The 26,490-nt window shown below is 40.9% G+C and overlaps 2 protein-coding genes across 3 annotated transcripts; both read right to left on the bottom strand.

Annotated features, from left to right (window-relative positions):
* Positions 1-565: 565 nt before the first annotated feature.
* Positions 566-9,922, bottom strand: dyrk4 (dual-specificity tyrosine-(Y)-phosphorylation regulated kinase 4). 2 transcript variants are annotated; one of them, XM_061284227.1, is made up of 14 exons: positions 9,428-9,922; positions 7,416-7,493; positions 6,381-6,536; positions 6,022-6,172; positions 5,685-5,848; positions 5,182-5,318; positions 4,972-5,112; positions 4,344-4,482; positions 3,779-3,860; positions 2,967-3,139; positions 2,812-2,872; positions 2,389-2,518; positions 2,120-2,301; positions 566-1,948 (listed from the first exon to the last, which is right to left on the bottom strand). In XM_061284227.1, exons 1-14 carry the CDS (start codon positions 9,446-9,448, stop codon positions 1,692-1,694), a joined length of 1,872 nt encoding a protein of 623 aa, XP_061140211.1. In that variant the 5' UTR covers positions 9,449-9,922; the 3' UTR covers positions 566-1,691. The 2 variants fall into 2 exon arrangements, with proteins under 2 accessions (XP_061140211.1, XP_061140210.1); XM_061284226.1 differs by having other exon boundaries at positions 566-1,951; positions 9,428-9,920.
* Positions 9,923-15,971: 6,049 nt separating this feature from the next.
* On the bottom strand, positions 15,972-23,295 carry wfdc1 (WAP four-disulfide core domain 1). The gene is made up of 6 exons (XM_061283941.1): positions 22,845-23,295; positions 18,025-18,220; positions 17,868-17,951; positions 17,409-17,549; positions 17,075-17,125; positions 15,972-16,978 (listed from the first exon to the last, which is right to left on the bottom strand). Exons 1-6 carry the CDS (start codon positions 22,938-22,940, stop codon positions 16,923-16,925), a joined length of 624 nt encoding a protein of 207 aa, XP_061139925.1. The 5' UTR covers positions 22,941-23,295; the 3' UTR covers positions 15,972-16,922.
* Positions 23,296-26,490: the final 3,195 nt, after the last annotated feature.

Here is a 26,490-nt window from a genome sequence, read left to right as displayed (position 1 = left end):
TAGTATTGTTTAAATGCTGCCATCTGGTGCCTTTGGCATAGTACAGTTCAAATATTTGGAATCTCTTCAGATACTATGTTCCTATATTATGTATTTATTTTTGAAAAGGATCGTTTTTAATTCAACTGTAACTATGTTGACAATTTCTGATAAATGTATCAGAATGTATATATTCATTGTCTTTGGTGAAAGCGGTCCTAAAACTGCTGACACACCTTGTATTTTCCTATATTTATGTTTCTACGAGGGATTTAAATTAAATTAAAAAAAATATATATATTTCTAGCTGACAAATGTATTTTAGCTGTACTGTATTTTATTTTATGAGTATTTATGAAATGTTGCATTATCATTATCAATTTTCAATGATATAAATACTTACTTATTCATAATGTATGATTGGTTGATTGGTTTGCCCAAACATAATAAGCAGCACATTACAGCTATAAAGTGGAGGGCTGACTTTTTCTTATTCTTCAAATTACAACTCAAATATTGATATGTTCCTTCTTCCGAAAGACAGCTCTGAATATTCTAAACACAGTATCAAATTCATAGACACGCACATTTTAAAAACCATTTTATTTAAGCATTGAGTACATAAATAGGATTCAATTTTCATATATCACCGTCAGTCTCTTTCCTATTAGAGTTTCTGATTGTTGGCCTGATTGTCACTATATGACTTTACTGCCTGTTTCAACCTGGCGTTGACTCACAACAAAAATAATCAATAAGACAAAAAAGCATTTCTTCACTATTAGACAACTGTGGGAAGGTTTCGTATTGTACTGCACAATTATAAGAAGTTAGCCAACAGTTTCTAAACACCAGTAAAGTGCAATATGTCTAATACTGCAAGGCACAAACTAAGATTGTCTTTCAGTTTCTAGTGTAAAAACACAGACATCCAAAGTATTATCATTCAGTAACAATAAATGGGTATTCTGAACTACACTTATTTTGGACACAGATACATAATGGTTGAGGTGCACATGTTTTGCCAATCATACAAGATACATTAGCTAAAGCAAATAAATTAAATAATAATTTAAGCAGTATATGTGTTCCAGTTAAAATGTACATGACATTGCGTGTCTGCATACAAAAACAGTTTTGGCTCAACTTTATTGCACACACACTTTCGTAGTTTAACATGAGAATGATTGTAAAAGAGGATAAAAATGAAAAAAAAAGAATGAATATAAGAATTTTATTGTTCTTGGTGTTTTAAAAATTTGCCTTATTTTTTCTCCCCTTACAAAATAAACATTTATCACAGATTTCAACACTCAACCAAGACTATGCCATAATAATAATAATAATAAACTAAGATTTAAACTACATTCTCCGAGCATCACATGTGGTTAACAAACATACAAACATTATAAATAACAAAAGTGCAATATTTTCATGGATATTTTAATTGTAACCTCTTCTATACATCATCTAAAATCTTGTCGGTCACTTGTAGAACAATTGTTCGTCCATTCTCAGAATTGTTTTTTGTCGTGTTCAGACAACACAACATGGCAGTGTTTCAATAATCTATCACAACCACCCTGCAGGAAAACTTGGCTAATACCGTTTTAGTTTGTATTCCTGACTGATGAATGCAAAAGCAGGAGCAAATCTCAGCGGCCACATGACTTTCCTGTTTTTCTTGAACGCAGCACCGCTCTCCTCTGCTCTTAGATGATAGGAGGCAAACACTGAGATGACACGAGGCTGTCTTGCCTTTCCGTGCACTCTTCTTCCCGAGTTTTGATGACGATGTGAACAGGCCTCTCTAAACCACCATCTTGAAGCTTGGAATCCTCACTCTCGCACACTTCGTCCTCCGCTGAAGCCCCGATAGGTCGCAGACGCTCACCGGGGGTTGTCTTTGACTCTGAACTGTGTTTCTGCAACTTGCCTTCGTCACAGTTTTCTTCTGAGCTGAACCTCTCTGCTGAACCGCCACAACAAAGAATATTAAATTCCTGCAAAGTGGGGATGCTTTACACATTTGGAAAATGTGCATCATATTCCTGCTCCTGGTGTTCGGATTTGGAAATAGTAATCAATTCCAGATTCAAACTGTTGCCATATTTTAGCAGCACTTACAATATTTACTCACCAGATTTGCTGTTTGCTTGTTTGCTGTAACTGTAGTCACCATTTTTCTCTGTGGTAGTCACACTGTCCGTAGGCTTCTTCCCTGATGGTTTGGTTCTGGGCTTTGCCTTGTTGAAATTCCCCTCCAGGATCCAGCCATGCTGTAACCCCTCATCTGGTGTCATACGTTTAGTTGGATCCCAACTGAAAGGCCCAAGGGATAAGAAAAGAGTGTTTTTAGAGCAACGGAATTAAAATGGTGCCTATTTCGAAACTAGAGCAGCAGCATACGTAAGGCAGCGTGTGATGAAGTCCAAGAATAAAGCATCATTTGTCTTCAAAGTAGTTGACAGGTCCTTGGAATTGGGTCTTCGTTTCTTCCCCTTACTATTTGTTGTGTTTCTGGGATTTCCTTTTGAGTCTGAACATCAATACAAGCAGAGGTGTTGTTAGAGGTGAATATTACACTCATGAATGAATCCTACTTTTTCAAATGTTTTTAGTCTTACCCACAAGCACTTTAAATCTCAGCACTTCAACAAGATAATTAGTGGAATAATGCTTTCGTGACCATTATTTTTTTCTCTCATTTGGCTTCTTCTTTCAGTTAAAAAGTATTGCTCAAATAAGTTTTTAACATCTAAAAAAACTCGACAAGCTATTTGTATAATCGTCACAAAATGTAATACAAAAAGGGTGAGGATAACCTCTTACCAAAGAACAATCTCCTCCTGGATGCAGACTGAACAAAATCATTTGGTGGCATTCCAAGAAGCTGCAAACAAAAAGGAAATAGGACTCTTGAATCAAACAACCAAAAGAAGTAGAATTTACAACACATGTGAGAGAGTGATTAATCACATGCACACCTCCATGATACATGCTATCTGCTCCACTTCACTCTCCCCAGGGAAGAGCGGGTAACCAGTGTAGAGCTCAGCCAGGATGCAGCCCAGGCTCCACATGTCAATGGCCATGCTGTAGGGGTGACCCAGGATGACCTCTGGGGAGCGGTAGAAGCGGCTCTGGATGTAGGTGTACACTACGAGGTGAAGAGAGGAGAGATTTACTTCACCTACACATACTTTGAATTTGACTGAAGAACTCCGTTCCTATATGTTTTTTTTATCTTCAGTTACATTGTTACGGTTCTTCCAGTCTATTGATGAAGGTATGAGTTACCACCACTCTTTACTACTACTACCGTATTTTCCGGCCTATAAGGCGCACCGGACTATAAGGCGCACCTTCAATGAATGGCCCATTTTAAAACTTTATCCTTATATAAGGCGCACCGGACTATAAGGCGCACCATTAATGCATCATGTCAGATTTTTAATCCAAATCAAATCATTCTCCATTTTATCTTTTTTATTTCAACTTCAGACGGAACAAATTACTTTATAATCATAAAATAATGATCCATAGTCTTTTTGAGTCATGATTCATAGTCTTCAGCGGGCCACTTATGATTGATTTCATGACACAATACTTCGGGCCAGTTTGAATTTAGGAATTTGGTCCATATATAAGGCGCACCGGACTATAAGGCGCACTGTTGGTTTTTGAGAAGATTTGAGGTTTTTAGGTGCGCCTTATAGGGCGGAAAATACGGTACTTAATTTACTCCACAAGCTCATTTTGTTTACAAGATAAATGTTCACATGCAGCAAGCTCTTACCTCTTTGTTGTTCGTAACAGCTTGATCCAAAATCAATCACCTTGATGTTCCCTGGTCCTCTCTGAGACAATAGGATATTCTCCTGTGGAAGAAAACCTCTTTAGTTTCTCAGCTGCAGTCTTGTTGTAATACTATACTGCTCCACAGGGTAGCACAGATATTCTCGTAACAGGCGTTTTCAACAAGCAACTCGGGAACCACTGCTTTGGCGGATTTTTTTTTTTTTTTTCACCGAAGGAGGATAGACATATTAGGGCTATTTATTTGCATCTGTATGTCTATTTTGGGAATCTCAGCTACATTTGACATCATTTGGATGGGTAAATGATTCACAAAATTAGCTGGAAAATAAATCAAGTCCAAATAATACATCTATTTTATTTTTTAAAAATGTTACAATTATTTTCCATGATTACTAGAGGGCCGCAGACCACCTGTTGATAATCCCTGCACTACGACATTATTTTTACAGACCGAGCTGGGCAGGGCACTTAAAAAGTAGCTCAATTGTGCCTTGAATGTACTTTCACTCCAGTTTTATGCAACCATCTGCACGAATCAATACCGGTTTGAGATCGCAGTGGATGATCTTCTCTCTGTGCAGCATCTGCAGGCACCTGAGCAGAGCGTGAGTGAAGCGACGGATGAGAGCCACACTGAAGCCCTGGAAGTTGTTCTTTTTGATGAGCTCGTACAAGTTCACCCTGAAAAGAAATGAACCATTTGGTAAAGTGAAGATCAAGATCAAGGTTGCATTTTTGTCACTTTATTAAGGTTTCAAACATTTTTGCACACTTTACAGTTGAGTAGAGTCCCCTCCTCTTGGGAATATTACATGATTGTGCCAGCAATGTTGTCCTTCTGTCTGTTGTGATGAGCTGCTCTATGGATGGTGTAATTTGAGCGGCCGCACCATGAAGCTCGAAGGGGTAAGAGATAGCGCTCTGATCAAGGCTTTAACTAAAGGATTTGGTGACAGTAACGTAAGACAAGGTGGCAGTCCAAGACGTCCTCTAAAGGACATCCATTTAAAGGGAGACACAAAACTGTGCCTACGGTACACACTAATCACGTTACCCCTAATCCCTTCAAGTCACACACTGACATCAATGTGATAGGCCAAGAGTGATTGGACCAGTTTTGTCTGTGTTTTTGTGGATGTTGAGCAGCAAAAAACAAAAGTATGCACCAACCCGAGAAGCTCAAAAGAGATGCAGAGGTGATTTCGAAAGTAGAAGTACTCCTTCATGTGGATGACGTTATGAAGATTGTCTTTATCTTTCCTCTTTATCACATCCAGGATCTTCAGCTCAACTAAAGCTTGGTGATGAAACCTGGAGAGGAAAGTAACATGTATTTACCATTGGCCACCCAAAAATTAAAACAAAATTCCCAATATGCACCTCTTCTTGTTGCGTATCATTTTAACAGCCACAAGTTCGTTTGTCTTGTGGTCCAAGCATTTCAGAACCTGCCCAAAGGAGCCTTTGCCAATCACTTCGAGTACTTCAAATCTGTAGGCAATGTGGTCGTGCAGGACCTGTGACAACAAAAGGATCACATAACTTGACATTGACGTCAGTGAACATCGGATGGCCCTACACGGTCACAGTGGCTTTGGGTCATCAGGCCACTGTTAATGACCCTGGTGAGTCGAATGTAGCCCTGACTCGAATCCCTTTGGGGTAAACTATGGGGCAGAGATTTCCAAGAAAAGTGGACGCTGTGCTAGCGTTCTAATTAAATCAACCCCAAAATACAAACAATAACGCTTTGCCAAATTTGAACGTCTGCTCCATCTTCTTCTTTCGGCACACAGCAGATCAACCGTTTCCAACTCATTCTGTCCTTTAAGAGGGCATTTATAAAAGGTGAAAGATGATGGTAGGCGGCATCATGAATTTACCCTGATGTAGCTCCCATGCTCGTCATCATATCCGCTGTTCTGCGGCGCACTTTGGGAGGCCTCAATCTTCTGAGCGCCAAGCCCGAGGAACCAGATCTCTGAGTAGTCCATGATTTCCTCCTTCTCAAAGTCAGTCAGACGATCTTGGAAAGTGTTGACTGAGTCTGTTAGCAGATTGGAAGAGGAGGAGGTGGAAGAGGAGGACCAGATGAGTCATGTTATCATATTGATCAAAGAGCAGAGGAGGATGAACAAGTGCCTGTGATGCAAACTATGAGTCAAGGAATAGATTTACTTTTGAGTATATCGTGTTTTTCTGTGCTCCACAAAATCATACCTGTGGGAGACATGGGTAGCCTTCGACCCTCGGGTGCTTTTTCTTTGTTCAGTCTGTTACTGAAGAGTTTGTTGTTGCGGGATGCTGATATTTTATCCATGGCTGCACCAAATCGCATGGTGAACTGTTGAGTGGGATTTGGCCTCTCAATCTGTTCACGGAGATTCAGATTTTAGCTCTGTGTCATCTTACTCATCCACACAAAGCTATTAAAAGAGCTTACAGTCGCACGTCTACAACGTAAGACAACACATTGACCTTCAAGCTGCTCCTCAAAAATCATACACTAAACCAGTCACCTCACTTTTAATATTATCAACAAAATGAAAGTTTAAAAGCTGCTCTAATGATATACTTACTGTGTTTGTTTGGTAGTGGTTCTGGACCCCCTGATTGACAATTTGGGGCAGGATGTGGTCGGACTGCTGCTGGTGCTGGTTCTTGGCATTGCTGACAACCATCTGGACAACTGGAGGCTCAAGCTGAGGCAAAGTTTCCACACCTCCACCAAACTTCTGTAAATGGAAGAAAAAGGTTTTACTACCAACTTCCACTAAACCAAAAAGGCTGACAATGAATACTATTTACAGTAATTGGATAGAATTTTTTTTTTTTTAAAATCTTTTCACTTCTACTGGTTTATAGTTGACATTGATAAAGACAGACACAGAGAGATAGAAAATAAATATTCACAATGGCCCAAATACAGCACACTTGTAAAAACCAAAGAAGTAGAGTGTGTCAGTGAATGTGACCTATAAATGAATGATATCTTTTTTACACTGTCCTTGCACGCCTGTCACGGCCCCATTCAGCTGTATATCTTTGTGTTAGGCTGATCGCTTTTTAGTTGGAGGCTCAGGTGATAAAGAACCCCCAGCAGGGAGCGGCTGGAGTTACAGAGGGTAATGGGGACAAGCCGGCTCGTGGTGCCTTCTCTGGGAGCTTTGTGGGGGAGAAGAGCGGCAACTTGTTTCTCTCTGGCTGCCATCAGGCATACTCTGATAGCCTGATGGGTAAAATTAAACCCCTTTGCAATGCCAAGTCCGCTAGGAAGAATTAGATATCGTAAAGATCCATATCGGTATCATGGGGGGGATTAGAGAGAGAATTTAGGACAAGCCTTTATTTTGTTGGCTGACATTCCGTGACAATACGTTCAGTTAAATCGATTAGAATAACATTCTTCTTAAATATGACAAGAATCAAACACAACACCACCGTTAAGTATCATTGGTGTGAGATGTGCTTTGCTCATATGCAATGCAGACATACAGGATTGGTTTATTTGGGGGTCCTGTAAGTTACAAAAATATCAAATTATCTAATTAAATCTAATTTATGTAGAAGAATATTCAAGTTTCTGCAGCATCTTGCAGGGGTTAAAATCTGACCTGTAAGCAGGAACGGTTGGTCCCAAGACGACTGCCCTCTGCTTGCTGTCTGTGAGGGAAGGCCTCCGGGCGTGATGTCTGTGGGTGGAACAATAACGTTTAAAATCCACGGCGAGATAGCTGAAGCTTATCTACTTCTGTTTATTTGTGGCAAAGTTGGAATGGAGCAACACTTAGAAAGTCACACACACAATATCAGTTTTAGGATTCTAGCGGAAATTGCTTTTCACATTCTTTCTCCAGTCACAAACTAACACACACAGAAGGGCAGCTGAACAACAGCCATGCTACCAAAAATAATGCGATCTAAAAATATACCACTCCCGCAAAAACCCAGCAACAACCAATCGCTCTCATATGCTGCACTTTTCCCTCCTGCTGTGCAGTTTCTGAACATGTGCACATCCACGTGCTTGCCTTTGCATGTGCACGTGTATGCCTGAATGTGTTCAAGAGAAGCAACAATCTATAAAAAGGAACTGGGATATTTGGGATGAAGCGCCTTTGTCACCAATCTGCCCGGCACGTGCCTTTTTAATCAACGTGTGAGCCTGTTGGCTCCATACGGGTGAAATAAAGCTTAACCCAATTTCAAGATACAGCACGTGCCCAGAATGGAAGGAATAGGTAGAACTGGAACAGCCATGCTCACCAATATACTGGAAAAACATACATTATAATATAAAGCTTATTCTGTTTTTGTGAGACAAACTTGAAAATAAATTCATTCCAAAAGAATCATCTGTGCTAAGTAAAAGAAATAGCGTCAGTCTCGCCATTAAAGCCATTCCTTTGGTAGGTGGATAAAACCATGGCTGGTCTTCACTTGAAGCAGCAGGGCCATGTAGGTCACTCTGACGTTAAAAAAAACACCTGGATAGATGAGCTGACTAAGGAGTGATGAGCTTGTAGAAGCCCTATGACGTCATGTAACCAGATGCCAACTTGACTGTCAATAAGTTTTAGGAAACAATTTATTCACATAAATGCTTTTCATACGTCTCATTCTCCACTGGAAACCCAAAACTCGTCAGTATTTTCTTGTTTGGGTCACTCGACAGATCCTGGTTCTCTTTGTTTTCATGCTTATATGCTGAGACAATCATTTACAATCAGTGTGCTGCAAAAAAATATTTGAATAATATAATCTCAAAATTCTTTGACAAAAATAATTTCATATATAGTGTTAATGTAGCTAGAGGTACAATAATGAAATGTTTTTTCCACAGACAAAAGTGACAGTGAGTATTGATCTTTTGTGGAAATGTTTGTTTTGTGGTGTGCCATAAGATGTTACTAAGCTAAAATATCTCTATCTGCCTCAGCTCAATAAAGGTCGTCAAATACTCATCTCTCAAGATGTGAGAGAATCCAATTCATTAATGTTGCCTGGGCAAAAGAATTAGAATGAAGGGTCATCCCATCAGGTGCACGAGGGAAGCTCAGAAGCCTCAGTGTGAGCCTCTCTGGTTACTTGGTCAGAGGGTCAAAATATGCATCAAAGGCAAAGTCATATTTAATTCAAATCACTACTTGAATTTTGCCATACAAAGTGCCAACAATTGAAATAGAATGGGATGTGATTGCGCAGCTAAAATATGTGGTCAGGAGACACAGGCGAATGATCATCTCTGTGGAATTTGTGGATGAGGAATTGACATTATGCATCAGTGTGCAGCGATAGTATCATCATAACAAATGCACCGCAGGGCTTTCCCAACATTCGACTAAGCTGGCATTTACTGGGAAACTAAATTCATGGATAGTGAAGCAAATACAGACAATATTGCCACAAAATTATATGAGCTCAAATGAGTGGCATAAAACATGTTGCCTTAGCAAATATCTAAGTTAATATTAAATTGCATACAATATGTTGTCTATATTTTAAGTATTGTCTTGTTAGTCAGTAAAACAAGATGATATATGTGACATCAGGAGTGATAGCCTAAATAAATCTAAGTGCAATTCGAAAACTATATACGAATGTTAATAAAAACAAGTTTCCTCACCTTATTTATTTCTGGCAACATAACTACAGCGAGAATAATAAAAAAAAGTGACTCTGACTCGAGAGACTTGGATCAAATCCAGGCAAAAAGACTCATTGTATCCAACTCATTCAGGAGCGTCAAATGGCAAAGCCCCGCTGTCCGAGTCCTCCAGTGATGAGTGCGTTGAGTACCTTAGAAGCTGATCGGAACCACGGATGACAAAGAAGACCAAACGAAATGGAACATATCGCATTCCAGGATTTTTACGTGCAGTGCTGCCGTCACCAAGGTGGAGATTAGTGAGAGGCAAGCTGTTGTAGGCTCTGTGCGTCGTGATACGCCACCTGGTCCGCTTGGTTTCTGCCGCGGACAGCTGGGGATGTCCCGATATAGACGCGCATGTGTCTTCTCTATCCCTCTCCCTCTGTCCACCTACACCGTGCTGCCCCTCTTAACACCGACGCTCCGAGGAGCAGATTTCCACCGACGCACTCACGCACGTCAGCCGCGCCGCTTAGAATTCTCCTTGCTCACTATCTCCACTATGGGATGGAGATACATGATTACCTGGCAGACAAGCGTGCTTTGCAGCATTTCCCACATAACAACCCCTTCTATGTCATCACAAGACTATATCACCTTACGCCTAAGGAAATATTATAGGTTTGCTAATGACCACATGAGATTCACATAAACAAAACAAGAGCTGTGGAAACATTCTGCCTCAACCAAAATGGTCATCCTCAATTATGACTGACAGTTTTAAAAAAAATGTCTTAATACAGCAATGGGAGTTACATGAATCATTCCTTTTCTCGCCTCGCCGAAAATGTGGCATTGAACGAGCAATATTTTGCCAAGAAAATGTCATTGCTGTTTTCAAATGGATGGATGGATGGATGGATGGATGGATGGATGGATGGATGATGGATGGATGGATGGATGGATGGATGGATGGATGGATGGATGGATGGATGGATGATTTGTTAGCAGTTTGGGTACAGCTCTAGTGTACAAAATGGTGTGCATCAAGGAATTTGTTCATTTGTGCTTTAAAAGTCTGCTTGCCTTGGGCCAAGTGAAGCAGCGACTAAACAGCTATATGTGTCGGATCGATCAAATTAGATGATTATCACCACTCAAAAAAAGACAAATACAACCATCACAGAAACAGCATTTCATTAATGGATGAACAAAAAGAGAATATTGAGGGTGCATTTTAAAAGGGGAATTGTTGCAAGGTCAGCTATTCAAAACCGCTCGTAATGTAACAGGTCGATTTTGAAACGAACTGTTGCACATGCAAGTGAGTGATGGACATTTATCTTCCATTGACTAATTCCCTGAGCGGGGGGAAGCAACACTCTTTATCCATGTGATAAGGGGCCCAGGAGCTGAGTATGATTAGCTGATAGTTCTTATGCAATGGACGTGGTCACTTCAGTAATCCATCTCTTCCCCGGGACACGATGTGTACCTATTCAAAAAGCTGCTTATTACGCTAGTCAAGCCCCTAAGCAACTGTTGTGTGCAGGTTTCATGTATATCAGGTTGCTGTACAAAGCAACGAGCCTGCGGGCCCTGATGCCATAGTCCGGATTTGGTGCTGAGACTGATTGGGCTGAGCTGGTGGAGTGGAGCGCTCGCAAGGGGAAGACAGAGTACACTTATGTGGACCTTCTTTCCGTGTAGCTTGATTAACAATCAGTAGGCATCCATCTTTGAAAAGCTCAAACGTAATTGCAGCTGAATGGACCAGGATCAGGATGAAAAGATATGTTGGACATTTCTTTCAAGTTAAAAAAAAAGGATTTTTGAAGGCCCCATTCTATCACTCTTCACTTATGTAATATTTAGAAATACATGGCCATTTTCAACAAACTTACATAGGTTTTTTTCTGAGCGTATGTTATCCATAACTTAAGCCTAAAGGTATGAGCAATGGTCAAATAACCGTTTACAACAAGCTTTGCCATTGTTCACCAGTCGTAGTTAATCTTCACCATGGTGACAAAGCATTGTCTAAAGCAACCCTAATATTATTATTTGGAAAAAAAAGTCAGTGAAAATAAAAAGCTGTGCACCAGCAATACAAAATAGTGCATAAACTTATGTATTGATCGCTCACGTTTTACCTCAGGTTGGATCCTCCTCTTCCTGCTCCAACAGCAGCCTCGGAGGACATTAAAGCCACCACAGGCAGGTGAGTTCCCGTCATCCCGCATCATGCAACCCATCCATGCTTCCACAACCACGCACTGAAGTCAACCTCTACCCGTCCACTGTCAGCCGGAGAGATTTGGAGTACTCAGCATGTCAAAGACGACATATTACGATCGCCTTGTCTAGAATGACTGCATCCTGTAAGGTCCCAGTTTTGTTCCATTGCTATTCACTGGATGCTGATGAAATAGAGTCGAGTATCTTTCAACGCAAACCGGTGACTTTACTTCAGATCTTTCTACATAATGTAGAAAGCAATCACTTATGCTTCCATTCCGTATCCAGCTATCGTGCAGGTGTTTCTTGTCTGATTCCCCCACGACTCAGGATGCACTGAGTAAGGCAGGTACTGACACCCAGAGAGACGCAACTTTCTTTTTTTTGCTCTGTCACTGTACCCAGTGAGGGAGTTTGCCTCTGTTTTGCTGCTGACAATGATGTGTGTATGTGATTCAACAAGGGACCCATCGTGCAGCCGGAGACATCGGTGACGGGCCTGGCACTTGGCTTCCTGCGATGGAGGCCTCAGGGAGTGTATCTTGATAAAAGGGGTTGGGTGGGTATCGGAGGAGAGACAGAGTTACTATAGATACCTATCTCAGGAGAACTTCCCATGTGAACAAGGAAGTCAGAATGGGAGGTAGTGTCACTACAGTGGATCCCCCCTGAGGTTCAGACTTTCCTCTGCCTTCTCTCTTCTCACCGTATCTTGGAGACAAAGTCAGCGGAAGCTGTCAGATTGCCTCCCATTGGTCCTCATCTCTAGCACACCAAATAAATTAAAATTCAGCGGAACCTCGGTTGACAAACAGACTTCTTTCGGAACCTCCACTTTGCGAATCAGCGCAATGTTTCCCACTGAAATGACCGCAATCCTACTCCATCCTCTTAGGAGCTGTAATACCTTCGCTTGCAGTCGTTTGGCCAAAAATAAAAACAGTATATCACTTTGTTTTGGTGACAGGTAATATCTTGCTATTTCTGAAGCATAGTGTATTCCATTACAGCTCACTCAGACCATCTTGGTTGTTCTGCTCATGCTTTGATAGTTGGCTCACAAATTTGGGTCATTAAGCCAAAGTTGGTAACAACAATGAACAGCAGGTGTTAGAAGGGCTAGCCAGGGCTAAAGGAGACTGGTCACACAAAATTCAGTTTGGAGAATAACAAGCTGTGCCCTTGGAGCATGGGTTTATTGCTGCAAGTTGTCTGATGAAGCAAAGTGCAGCGACATCGCAGGCAAATGATATAGCATCAATGACCGTTGCCGTTTGCCAGAGAAGCGGAGGGGTGTAGCTCACCCTCACCAGCGGGTACGAGGTGAATTTTTAGATACACAGTAAGCTTCTCAATGGCTCTCTGGCCTTATTTAAAATATAGGTCAACACATTTCTCCTTGAAATTTTCCTTCTGGAGTGAATATGTCTAATCTACTTTGAATCTGCTTTGATAAATATTTGTAAGGATAGGCTAAATGGGATCCTACTTGTCCCATTATTTTACTTACTAAAGAGTTAAGGAAGACATTATGAGATATTCATTTCATTTGTGCTTGTCTGCTGATCCAGGTAGAGGCTGACCTAGTATTGTATATCTGTGTCAACTGTGCCAGCCCGAGTAGACCACCTACAAACACATAATCCACTCATGATCCGGAATACATTATTCATTATTTTTACAATAACCGCGCCGAAAGATAAGCATGAGTCTCAGATCCACTCTATGTCGGAGAGCTTGCGCTGGTTCTCTTCTTGATTTTAAAAACCATAGGCGTGGTGATTACACTATAGTGTGATCACATTACAGGAGTTTACGCAGCAATGGGAACCCCCCCCCAAAATTAGCCAGTGACTGACTTAGGGTTCTCATTTGGTCCTTGGGAGGCAATGCGTAATTGTGAGCTTTGTCACGCATGTAAAATGAGCACTGTTAGTCTTTAAGTGCTAACCTTCCTGTCACCCTCCACAGAAAACCCAGCAAGGTGATCCCCCTTTGTCCTGGCTCACTTGATACGCAGACAATCCACTGTCTTCAAATCACAACAAATACAAGAAATTGCCGGGCTTAAATAATGACATCTAGACAATAGTTACTGAAACGCTTGTTTCATGAGGTGATAGTATTTCACTCGGTCCCATTCAGACAAACGTATTGGGATAACATTTGGAGTATGCAAAGCCTCTTAGATGTTAATTGCATTACTGTCAAAGACTCAGGCGTAATCTTCTGTACTGGCATGCAGAACTTTGTCAATCTCCAGATGTCACATAGATTGACACACAATCAGGAAGCAACCTTTTCACTTGTGGCTTGTCCTATTGCCACTGGTAGGGAAGTGGTTCACATAGCTCACTTTTGTGCAGCTGGCAAGCTGCACTCAAAATAAGATTCACCATCAGTCTACGATTGACTTTTAATTTGCAATAAGGTTTTATTCTATTGTTTTTTTTTTTATACAAGACTCCAAACATGAACACAAACACGGCCAGTGCTAAGAAATATTCCCATAAAGTATACAACTTAATACATACAGTCCATATATTTAGTCAGGAAAAGTCCAACGGGACAGAACGAGATGAGCAGAGTCCACAGATCTGTTCCCAGAGGTTACAGGTTGAGTCGTCTTGATATGATCAATAAAATGTCAAGACAATATATCATTGGTGCATTTATAATAACTCAAGAGTTGTGGTAGAGTTCCATGCTCTCAAAGTGACCGTCTTTACAATGATGTCAAACATCTGAACAGCCAAGTCTCTTTTTGTCTCTTTGCTTAACATGATTACAGATTTAAATCTGATGTTACAACAAAAATAGATTGGTGAGTCAAACATGGTAAACAAGGAGATCTTTTTATATATAACATTTTAGATAACGCCTCACATTTTATTACACAACAATTCTCCTGGGTCTACGGCGATAGAAGGAGAAGGTGCAATGGGGGAGGATGTTGGCATACGCGACGTAGCCGTTCTCTTTTGCGTGACTCACTGTTAAAGGAAAACAGGCACTGGATGCAAGCTAGGCATTCATTAACAAATCTCCCTGGGTGGTGAGCCACAATTCCTTGTGTATCCAATTAATGTTTATCTTTTCCAGCACTTTGAAAGAATTTGGCTGGCTGCTACACACGCTTCCAGATTGCTCGGTGAAGCAGTGGGAGTGATAAAGCGATTTAAGATCTCAAAGGAGGCTGCTATGCTACCACATGGAGACTCACGTGCAGTGATGCCCGAGCCATGTGACAGCTCCCCAACAACAAGCCCCAGGCGGTTCTGTTGCGAAAGGCATGCAAAACTAGGGTGCATGAATAATGTGTTGAAATGAGAATAAGCACACTTGAACCAAATAGTGGATGAAATGATCGTATCAACACCAATACTCTACTCGGGGATATTGATATAAGTATATTGCCCAGAAGAGCTGAGTGCTCTCACTAATAGTTGTATTTTATTCAAGAGACAAAGATGTGGTGTGAAACCTTATCAGGGTCAGAGGTTCATCAGAATAAAAGATGCACAATCCCCACAAGGCCAAGCGTACTTTGTGCACATAGTACAGGACAGGACTGCATGGACTTGTTTTCATTACCATCTTTGAACTTCCATACAAGGCCTTTATTACATACAGTAGGTGAAAGGTTTGTTGGTTGTCACGTTTTACTCGTGTAAATTGCTCACCATCAAACCCTTTGATAGTCAAATGCATAAAGTACCAGCACATACAAACATGACATGGGCTGCAGCTGCAGAATTCCATCTGGCAAGCCAGTCCTGAAGCAAAAGTCATCATCCCATCCCCATTTAACAAAATGAAAAAACTTTACAGGGATGACGTGAAATAATGTACAAGTTGCTGTGTGAGGATTCTTGGCGGTTCAGTAGATCTACTTTAAATCACACTGACATCTAGTGGACACATGTAGACTTGAATTTATAAATTGTACAAACCGGAGTCATTGGAGACTAAATTAAAAGTGTGTTTTGTTGCAGCCTTTGGTGTTACGGTAACACCACTAGGGCAAACACATAAAACAAATCTTAACTAAATAACCATATCTAAAAAGGCTGGAGTTGTGTGGTGTCAGATGAAAATGTCAGTTTTTCCCCCCTGATGTACATAAAATTAAGTTGAAAAGATAGCATCAAATGTTAGACGTGGAGAGATTATTGCGCAGGGCAGTTCCTCACCTCACAATTACATAAATATTGTTATATTAATACTTGTCTGTGTCCAATTCAAACAAAACCTAATGTTGAATGAAGAAATGAAGAAAAGAATAAAGAAAGAGAAATGTGTGATTCATGCAGTGTCTCCTTAAAAACTTGACACATTGCTCTCTTATTTCACATATTATGTTTTATTTACTAAAAACAAGAGAGCACCACAGAGTCAATGTTACGGCTTTTGTTCAACACAGTCATCTTGTTTTGTGCATTAATGATGGAAAACAGCTTATCCTGCTGTTAGTTATTGCAGGCAGAAAAAAATTGAGCAGCATCAATGACGTAAAATTGCATGTTTTCTTGGTCGATAGCGTTGCACCGGTGAAGCCATGCAAGTCTACAAATCAAATTGCTATGGCGTGTATTATTTGTGACACATTTGTTGCTAATATATTCAATCTGAAAATCTTAAATTTCAACTACCACATATGGAAATGTTCAGTTTGCCCGTGAAACATTCCAGCTTTCAGGGCAGGAAATTTGGCCTTCAGAGAAAGAGAGAGAATCCTCTAGAACCAGATTGTCTTCCTTTTTTTCCAATTGACCAGCCTTAAAACTTTAACCTTGCCAGGAAGATGGATTTGTTATACGCACGCACGCAGGCACAATCTGCAAAAACATTGAGTTGCTACTGGGGGCCACATAAAATGTTGTGTGCCAGATATGGCCCCCAGGCCTTGAGTAGAGTGGAGGAAATTTTCCAAATAGGAATGGTCCTAAGACTATGGTAATAGAATTACTACTTGAGATATTTGGTAAGCATCATTGATACCCTCACAACTTCTCGACTTGACCTTTACTCAGAGATGATACATAATGTGGAAAAGCACCAACTTTCTTTGGCTGTCAGATAGTAGCATGCCTGAGATTAGGGCTTTGTGGAGCGTAGAGACGAGAAGAGGTAGTAGCGTTTACTCTCTTCTGACTGATGTGTGGTGAAAAGCAGCTTCAACACCAGTGCAAGTGTTGGGGTTGTTTAATTGGAGAACTTACAACATAAAAAGGAAAGTGTAGTTTGAAAGCAAGAGCATAAGAGAAGAAAAAAAAAGAGTACTAGGTGTTGCTTATCCCAGGTGCTTGTGATGCTTCTCATAGCCCACTGCATTGTTTGTACTGGTACCTGCAAGGAAAAAGTATCAGGTCAGGTGAACTGTTAATGCTTCAGACTTAGTCATGATGGTTGTGTGCTACCATTTGGTCTTATTACCACACTTACCTAAGTAGTCCTTGTAGTCCTTGAAAAATTTGTGTCTTAGACCGCGTCCATCTTAAAGGAAAAAGAGGTAACAAAGTTGTATCGCAGCACTTAATCAATGCATGCAAATACTGAAAAATGCTTTACGTAATTGAGCCAAAATGAATGCAGCAAAAATGGACTAAGGATTTTATTTAGCACTGTTCACGGATTGCCAATCCGGGATCTCATCAGCTTTTGTTTCTATCATAAGGATTTAGTCCTTTTTTAACTCTGGTGATTATTAGTTTAGGTCATTTGAAGCTCTAGATTCAAATGAAGAATACAGTATGTCCAAGAGTTCATGAAGTTCTACCAGAGTTGGCACGTTGCTTGATGCACTGTCCCCGGTTAGGGATGCCAGTGGCGGGGTTTCCTGGGTTGATGATGTGGCACTCGTATCCAGTGGGACAGTGGAGAGGTTCGTCGCCATCTTCTGTTGTACTGCACGCCTCGGCTGCTCATTAAAAATACATATTAGTGCATGTCCAGCATAAGGGAATGAAACATTTTTAGCAAAGGGTGGATAAGCCTTCGGGCCTTGTAATGATACAGTGCTACTGTATTTTATTGTCGGTCGTGATGATGGCACTCGTTGAATATTTTTTGTAAATAATGTGAAAACCACTGTTCTAGGTAGTTAATGTTCATACAAAGGCAGCAGTTATTAAATTTCTCCCATTTAGTGAAGCCCTGCACTTGTTGGTTAATGGTTTTAATTTCTCGGTGAACTTGCAGGTTGACATTGCAATGATTCCAGTAACTGCACACTCACCCTGCAGCACCTCCTCAGGACCATCCAGTAGCCAGCCGTTGCCTCCCAACCACCTAGGCTTGGGCTGCACGAGCCAGTCAAGGACTACTCGTGATGACAAAGACACAGAAGCAGTTATAAACATTGATGAAGGATTGGATTTGTTGGTTACACAGACCTGGTGGGGGCTGAACAGACTCCAGGCAGGCGTAGATGCAGCCGTTGTAGCAGCAGCGTTTGTGGCGCTCACACTCTGAGTCTGAACGGCAGCCTGGGACCTCACAGGCCCTTTCTGGGAGCATCTGAGGGGGTGGTGGGCAGCGGTCATTCTTCTGGTGCTGTGTGGATTGCGGGTGGTTGGGATGCTCGTAGTCCTAGGAGCCCAGAAAATAAGTTGGTGAATTTGTCTTTGCAAAATCGGCCGCTAGAGAGCAGCAAAATGTCTTCTCGTGTTGATTCTGAACCCTTGTCACCCGAGGACCCGTATATAATTCAGAGATACGGGCCTTATTGTACAAAATATTTCTCTTTCAACAATACCCTTTAAAAACATGAACATGTGCTTACATGTTGAAAGTGACTTTCAGTGTACCAACAATTGTTGTAACAATTGTAAACATTAATGTTTAACTTGGTATCTAACACTTTGCAGCATTGCGTTGAAAAATGAATAAGTGCATATAAGACCGGAATTATCTAAATATACACTATTTTGCTATGCTACACATTTTTACTATCTGTCTGTGACCCACCTAAAATGTTCCCACGACCCACTTTTGGGTCCTGACCCATCAGTCACTGTGTTCTAAGATTTGGCTTTAGTACAGACTGCACGCTGCCTTCTAAATGTCTTGACCTGGATCGAGTAGGTAGTTTACAGTTGGAACACGCACACACATTTCCATGGTGTATCTGAGAGTGAACGGAAAGTAGGCCACAAAACCCGGAGGCAAGCAACCTCACATCAGACTTCGACAAACATAAATTTTCGAGGCCTGCGTGGACAATTGCGTGCAGCCAGGAATGCACACACTGCTGCTGACATCTGCTCTTGTGTGCTAACGTGATGGAATGTGCATCACAGCCATTGTGTCTGTGGTTTGATGTTGTGAAAACTTGGATTCTGTTATTTGAGACTTGAATTCCTTTTCCGGGGTAAGGTCATTGTTCCTAAAATCCCATTTTCTCATTTTCGCTTTGGAATAACCTCATGGCGCCATATTATTTTATAGGGTTGACTGCACAACTCATGACAGCCACAATATAACAAGAGAAGCAGCGTATAGGTTATTTTATGGTATTATAAGCCACATGTCCAAAAATGGTGTCAATGGTGAGTTGAGCTGTGGCAAAACGAGTGAACTGTACCGTGGGAAAATAATGTTCCTCATATCCAACACAGGTTTCATGGTCTTTCTGCTATGCTACGGTCATGGTAGTCTGTGTGGTTTATGTGATGGTAGACTGAAAACTTTTTTTCTTTTGGTTTCCTTTTGATAAGCAGAAATCAAAGTAATTCAATTTGTGTCTCATTGCATTCTCAACTTCTTTGGATCCTTCTGTGAACTCTGTCTTAAATCAGTAATCAGCCTATGTAGGCTGCACACAATGCCTCACACTGTGATGGGATTTTTTTTTTTTTTTTGGCAGCGTAGACAAACGTGCTTGCAATTCAGCTCGGAAAATAAAAGCCAACCACGTTTGGCACGGGAAGTGCCATCACACACTGAGAATGTGTGTTAGACACAAATTAGTTTGTCTGGCAGCATTTAGCTAAGTGGGCTGATGGCTATTTGAGTGCTTGATTCACATTATGTGAAGTTGGAAGGGACTTTCAAAATGTGCTAATTATTACATTGTATTACTTTGTGAGAGACAGTTTAAATCTTTCTTGCTTATCGTTGTTTGTCGTCTTTTTACAAAAAGCCAAAATATTTTGTTTTCTGTTTGTAATATATCTAGAATATTACATACAATAACCAACTTTAGTACAGTTAAACTCGTGCACAAGGAGCACAAAGTCGACTGGGACTGCGTAATAGTGTAACTACCCATTATCTTGTATCCGATCACATCCCAATTGCTCCTGCAAAACTCTCCATCAAGATGTAGGATATTTCCTTCCTGTCTGACATGATGTATGGGTTTCATACACAGCGTACTCCATCTTTATTCAACATCATCATGGTACATTTGCCTGATTTTAATGCAGGCAGGGTGGGTGGGTTGTTTCCACTTTGACCCTGCAAATGTGTGATTAGCTGGCCAACGACCAGTCCACATTGCAGTCAGCCTTTTGCTCAAGGTCATTTGGAATAGGCTAATGTCTAATTCCTTTGGCAATTCTTCTGGGCTCTTTGTTACCATTTGGATAATCCGTCTCTTCAATCCGTCAGCAATATACCTCCTGTGGCTACAGCCAGGAGGTTAGCTATAGTCTTGTGGATGTTTAATTACTAAACAGAATCTGTGCAACTGTAGTCACAGGAACATCAAGTTGCTTGGAGATGTCTGAGTAGTTGCTTACAAGTTTGGCTAACATGTCCTTATTTTAAATATAAAAAATAAATATAGGGTTGGCTTTGCACGTGAATGCACACACTAACACACAATGTTTGAATGCTATAGCCTCTTGAGACCAAGGTCCCAGTCAAACCCACTCTTGCGTGGACAGGAAAGAACATGTCTTCCAAGTGTCATTGCCCACAGCAGACATCTGGTTAGCTCTTGGGTTGTCAGGCCTCATTTTCTGCAGCTCCACTCAATTTCATGTACGGTAAATGCAGTCAAAGTTCTGCAATTTGCCTACTCTTGCAAAATAACCCTTCCATACATCTTTCCATCTGCCTAGCATAGGATAGCATAGCATTATATTCCTTTTCATAAATGCTGAAATTCTTCCCGCTTGCAAGTTTCTTTTCCCAGAGGGCCCAGGCCAAGGTAAGCATATATTTGTGACTGTCTGCAGAGCTGACGATTCGTTTGGTACGAATCTTTTGAGTGAACTGATTCTAAAGATCCAGTTCACCTAAACGAACTGGAATGCACATCACCAGTGCCCATGCAGGTGTGAGCCAGACGACTGTGTTGTGTCTGCACGAGTCTCATGATGTGCATGTGTGTGCAAGTTCAGGTACTTTCAAAGAACTCGCTGCGGTGGAAATCTTGTGTTCAATCTTTACATCACACACAAGCTTTTCTATTTACTTGTCTTACCACTTATTGTCACATGGAATCTATTTTTCCATTAGCTCTTTAGTCTGTCTGTCAAGCATGTCTGGCTCCACTCCCTTTCAAACACGGAGACAATGTTGAGTAACTGCTATTGTTGACCTTTGACCTTGGTCACAAGAGGTTTAGATAAGGGAGGAGGTGATGTACACAATTTAAGTGAGAGAAACTATCTGACACCAGGTCAAATGGGTAATGATGAAATAATGAATAAACAATGAGTCATACCATCGAAAGAAGGCAGACATGGAGGTGTACTTTGCTGAACTTGTCATCTTTAGTATGACCAAGAGAGAGCGTTTCAATTAGAAAAAAAGCCAACTATTCTGACCCTCTTGAGGTTTTGTGACAGTAAAACAACTATAAAATAGATTGTGGTCTTAACTCAAGTTTCCTATTCATGTTGGCTTGTTTGCTGCTCGAATTATTAGGACCTGACTACTTTAAAGTTTTGGACCGATTATATTTGCAAGTGTAAAAAGAAGTGAAGAAATCAAGTAAAAATAACAAACACAAAAAATGGCAAATGTATAATGGCATCATTCTCAGATGCATCTCCTGCTTTATTTTTTTTGTAAAGATTAAGTTGACCACTGTTAATATGAAATTGTAAAAGCAGTCAAATATATAGTCTTAACTTCAACTACATAAATGTCATATATAAGAAGGTGTAGAAGAAAAACTATTGGAAAAGTCGCTGAACAAATATCTCCTCTGCCTTCATAAAATGCATTGGAACTGGATTTGGCTGAAGTATGACTTAGTATGGAGTATGGGGGTGATTTTGAAAGAAATGACAGACTGAAAGAGACTGATAGAGATGAAAAGAAAAGAGGCAAATTGCCTGCGAACAGCCATCTCAGCACATTCCAATTGGAGCAGCTTTGAGGCTGAAGTCCAAACTTTGAGCCCATTCCATAAACTAAGATGGGCACGCCGTGTGAGCGTAAAAGAAGCACACGGCCGAGGGTAGGAGAGAAAGTATTTTTAAGGAGAGGTGGAATGGTTACCAGCTAAGTCAAGGGAAGAGGAAGAGCCGACAATATCCTCAACTGGTCAGAAAGGGAGAACATTGAAGCACAAGAGGATGACAAGGCATCACGCTACACTGAACTTTTGATCACTCAGCCACACTGAGCTGACTTAACAAGCAGGGGCCCGCTCTGTCCCTACACACACACACACACGCACACACACGTACGCACGCACACACGCACATTCGAATGCACACAGTCTCCTCTTCACAAGCTCACATGAAATATGAAAATGGGTGACTTATTCCAACCTGCTTGCACAATTTACACTCACTGTATGGAACTTGATGATGAATACATATAATCACATTTAGGGTTTTATGGTTAGTTTTTCCCACCGTGGCTACGGGGTACAAATAATTGTGCTCCACTAATTCTGCCCAGCCACTTAATGAAATGTAGAGTTCCTGTTAAGTAATTTAGTAATCAGTCTCCGGTATTTTTCATAAAGCATCATATAAAATATCTAATAGTACACCTGTTTATTCATTAACCTATCATTTAAATCACACATAGCATTGAACTGCCAAACAAGAATAAAAATCAAATAGCCATCCAACTTTGATGACCTTTCACCTCATCACATTCTTTGTAACAGAGCAGCCGTTGTGCTGTATCACCTGGAGCTTTCACCTCCTTCCGCAAACAAAAATCATAAATGGAGTCCCTTCTAACTCACACCTGTTTGAGTTGAATCATTGTGAGGCTGTGAAGGTGACATCATTAATCCCACCTTTTGGTTCAGTCCTCTTTTCCTGATTCTTCTGCTATCACTTCCTGTGGAGAGCACCAACAGGGACAGCAGCAGCAGCAGCAGAGATCCCGTCATGGTGCGCGTAAAGTTCCAGTACCTTAATTCCAACTTTGTCCTTAAAGGTGCTCCTTCTTCCCTCTCTCAACCTTGTCCACCGAGCAGCGAGAGCTCATCCGTGTGAGCTTTTGCAGCTGAATCAGGCAAAGAGACCCCGGTGCTCATGTGCAGCCAAGATTACACAAGCGCTCTCCAACAGGACCTGCCTTTATATTCGCCTGAGGAAAAGTGCGGGCCAGCAGTAGACTGAAGGAAAGGGAATACGTAGTTGAGAGAGGGGGGGGGGGGGGGTGGTGGTGGCGGTGCAGGAGAGAAACATAAGAGGGAGAAGAGAGAAATGGCAGCTGTCTGTGCATCAGAGTTGTCTGCTGGCACACTGTGCGCACATGTCCCAGCAAGAGGGGAGTCCCAGTGAGGCCTCCCCCTTTGCCCTTTCGTTTTATCTCCTCCCACATCTGGGGATCCTTATGTGGATTTCTAGGTCAAGAATATGTGAAATGTGTTTCATAGTTTGCAGTTTAGATTTACACATGTTGCTGGTGAGCTTTGCTGACCCCCTCGGCGGACGCCGGTGACTGCATCTCCGGGAGAGGATGATTTACGAGAGTGCGGCTGGGAAAGCAGCAGAGGAGTTTTCATACGTTCAACTCGGTGATCCTGCAGTAGTGCATCCGTTGTGCTTCTGGAAAATGAAACTGACCACTTTGTGACATTAGCTTTTTAAAAAAAAACTTTTAACTGACCTTTTGCATTTTCTTTCTTTTCCACAAACGTGTGTTAAGCAAACCTCACTCGGACCCTTCTACCCCTCCCCTTGTTCCGTTCCCAGTGGCAAGCCGTGAAGGGGTGAAAGAATGCTAAGCCCGCACAAATCTCAGTCATTATTAGTTTTACAGGAACAAGCCATCATGTCATTGGGAGGCCCCAGCTACACTTGAACAAAAGAGTCAAGAGGGAAGTACAGGAAGGGGCCACTAAATATGTACAACTCCAGTGAATGGGTGAAAGAGTGACAAGCAGTGTGTAAATAGTCAGTGTACTGTTATTCAGTGTCTGGTTGAGCAAATACAGTCTCATTTGACCTTAAACCTAGGTAGATTTAAAAACAAAAAAGAGAACAAGAGAACTGCAATGGAATAAATCTAATACAATGTTGACTGAATTTAGCTCTAGTTAAGTTTTTCCTTCATTTACTAAGAATAAATTACAGCGGTAACATTTTAATGTTCCAAATAGCTTGCATTTTGTATTTTGATCATTTTTATTGGAACTTGCAACCTGTGTGACAGACAGCCTAATCGGTGACTTTGCGTACAGACACAAAAACTATCACAAATGCATCTTGAAGTTATTTTTAATCCTAGATTTTTTTGTAGCATGGTAAAAATGCAAGGCCTTTACTGTTATTATCAGAGTGCTTTCTTTCTCTTCCACAGTTAACAAGGGAATTTGTCACTGGCAAGTTTCCCCACTGTGATCCTTCAAATGATATTTGCTGACCTCGTCTCACGTATATCATCATCCTGCTCAATTGCTATTTCTGGAATGTAAACATTTATATTGCATAAACAGTTGCACACTGAAGTATGCAGGTCACACTTGCATGCTCCATCTGAACTTACTTACACTATGTATAATGCTGTATGTAACAAATTAAAGCAAAACGCAATGATAGTGACTGATGAACATGCAAGATTTTCATCTATGAATAAACTTATGGTGTAAAAGTGAAGAATTGGCCGTTGCTTTGTGTGATGACTATTGGCAATGACGAGTGAGCTGATTTGAGCCAAATTGTCTAAATAGCTTCCAAATGCATCTGGTTAGAATTTGTGTCGTTTTAACTCTTATTGTGAATGTTGTTTGTAGTGGTGTACAGCTCTCGCATGGCAAGTAAGCGTAAACACAGTACTGTGTAACTTATCCAGACCCATAAAAAATAAAATTGTGCGGTTGTACCAAATGTGGTGGCCAGTAAGTGTCTGTGCATATTTTTATTATTTTTTGTAAAATCTTTTAAGCTGCGGAGAAATTACACAAATAAAGTTGGAGGCCACAATGTAGAAATAACACAAGAGTGTTTTCATCTGTTGAAATCTGTCTAAATGGACACTTAATATGAGGAAAAACTGATGCAATTGAGTATCCCATTTGAAGTGACTTTTTTCCAACACTGAAGTGCGTGTGTGAGTGTAGGAAAAAAATTGCAAATATTTAAAGCAGTGACTCATCACGTTTTCTAAACAGCGTCCACCAGTTTTTCAAGCTCATGTCATTTTATTGAAGCCACTAGTTGCCGTACATGCTGCATTTGTTTTACCCGATGCTACAATTAACTAAGGGTGCCAGTGATTTTACGTGGTCTTCACCAAAACGCAACAGTTTGGTATCAGTTTTACTAGATGACAGAGTGGTTTGGTTTTTCTGTTTTTTAATGCGCTGCATTTCTGCAGCAATAAAAGTGCTATAAAGGCCCAGTGAGCATTTGGTTTTGATTTGCTTTGGGTGGAACATAATGCTGTTTGAGTGCAGATTGCTATTGGCTGTCTTTATCTTGTTTGGCTTGTTGACACTTTCCTTAGTGAGACCATTGCCTCTTTCCTGCGGCATTTCTGTAAATCAAAGAAACGTGCTTTCTGAAATACAAAACTTTGACAGCGGGCCATTTTACATGTTGTGAGTTGGCAACAGCAGAACTAAAAAGAGTTATTCGATTAGAGAAGAGGACCTGGCCAAGGAATGATCTCAAAATGTGCACAAAATAAGAGGCAGAGGGAGGCTGAACTAAACAAAGGGAATTGGAATAAATTGTTGAATAAAACGGGCAATAATAGCTTCACTGAGATAAAGGTCCACTGCCTTGAATTATACACAAACAACAAATATGTAATCAAAATAACGTTCAAAATTAAACTGAATATGCACAGGTTCACATATCTTTTTAGGCAAGCTTTAAGCAACGTAGAAAATAAAGGAAGCCAGTAGAAAGAGCTAGAACTAGAAATGTGCAAGTGTGCCTTTGCCGGGAGTGTTATGCATATCAGGTTGCTACTTATATAGTCATTAAACTAAACTCTCAGAAGTAGAGCTAATCATTCGTCATTAAAATCCTGTTTATCTGCTCTCTTCGAATCAGTGACTACTGCAAAGCCTGGCTGCTCCCTTTTAATGACTGTCTCCTAATCCTTTAATGGCCCTAACCAGCACCAAGTCTTTACATACGTTCAGTTACCTCAAAGTTTTCCCACCATAATTGCTTCTTTCTGCACTTTCTTCCGTCTCGCTTTGAACCCGCCCCTCCCTGCCAACCCTAATCTGAAGCAAAGCCTGCATACCGTGTTCCAATAGAAGACCCAGCCATCATCTTGTGGCTTCAGAGGATTTCTTACCCAACTTTCTTCCTCATGCTGGGTTTTGCCTTTTCTTCATCATACTCCTCCTCCTCCTCTTACCTCCACTTTGTCATTACCCTGTTACTTACTTAAGCTATCATACCAGTGCAGCATTTCTTAACATGACCCTAAGCAGGTAGTTCACGGAAGAAGATGGAAAAAAAGTAACGTCAGTA

The sequence above is a fragment of the Syngnathus typhle genome, linkage group LG7 (genome assembly GCF_033458585.1).
Source record: "Syngnathus typhle isolate RoL2023-S1 ecotype Sweden linkage group LG7, RoL_Styp_1.0, whole genome shotgun sequence".
In the NCBI taxonomy this organism is placed as follows: Eukaryota; Metazoa; Chordata; class Actinopteri; order Syngnathiformes; family Syngnathidae; genus Syngnathus; species Syngnathus typhle.
Note: the sequence above shows the minus strand (reverse complement) of the source record. Positions and strands in the feature narration are given on the sequence as shown.

Bases quoted from the DNA above. Each gene is read 5' to 3' on its own strand.
- wfdc1 (XM_061283941.1), bottom strand. From the start codon at position 22,940: ATGACGGGATCTCTGCTGCTGCTGCTGCTGTCCCTGTTGGTGCTCTCC. The intron at 17,952-18,024 runs GTCTGTGTAACC...CATCACGAGTAG, and splicing joins GTCTGTTCAGCCCCCACCAG to TCCTTGACTGGCTCGTGCAG. The intron at 17,126-17,408 runs GTAGAACTTCAT...TTTTCCTTTAAG, and splicing joins CAAGCAACGTGCCAACTCTG to ATGGACGCGGTCTAAGACAC.
- dyrk4 (XM_061284226.1), bottom strand. From the start codon at position 9,448: ATGTTGCCAGAAATAAATAAG. The intron at 5,319-5,684 runs GTAAATTCATGA...TTGTTGTCACAG, and splicing joins AGCATGGGAGCTACATCAGG to GTCCTGCACGACCACATTGC. The intron at 3,861-4,343 runs GTATTGATTCGT...TTTCTTCCACAG, and splicing joins TCCACTGCGATCTCAAACCG to GAGAATATCCTATTGTCTCA.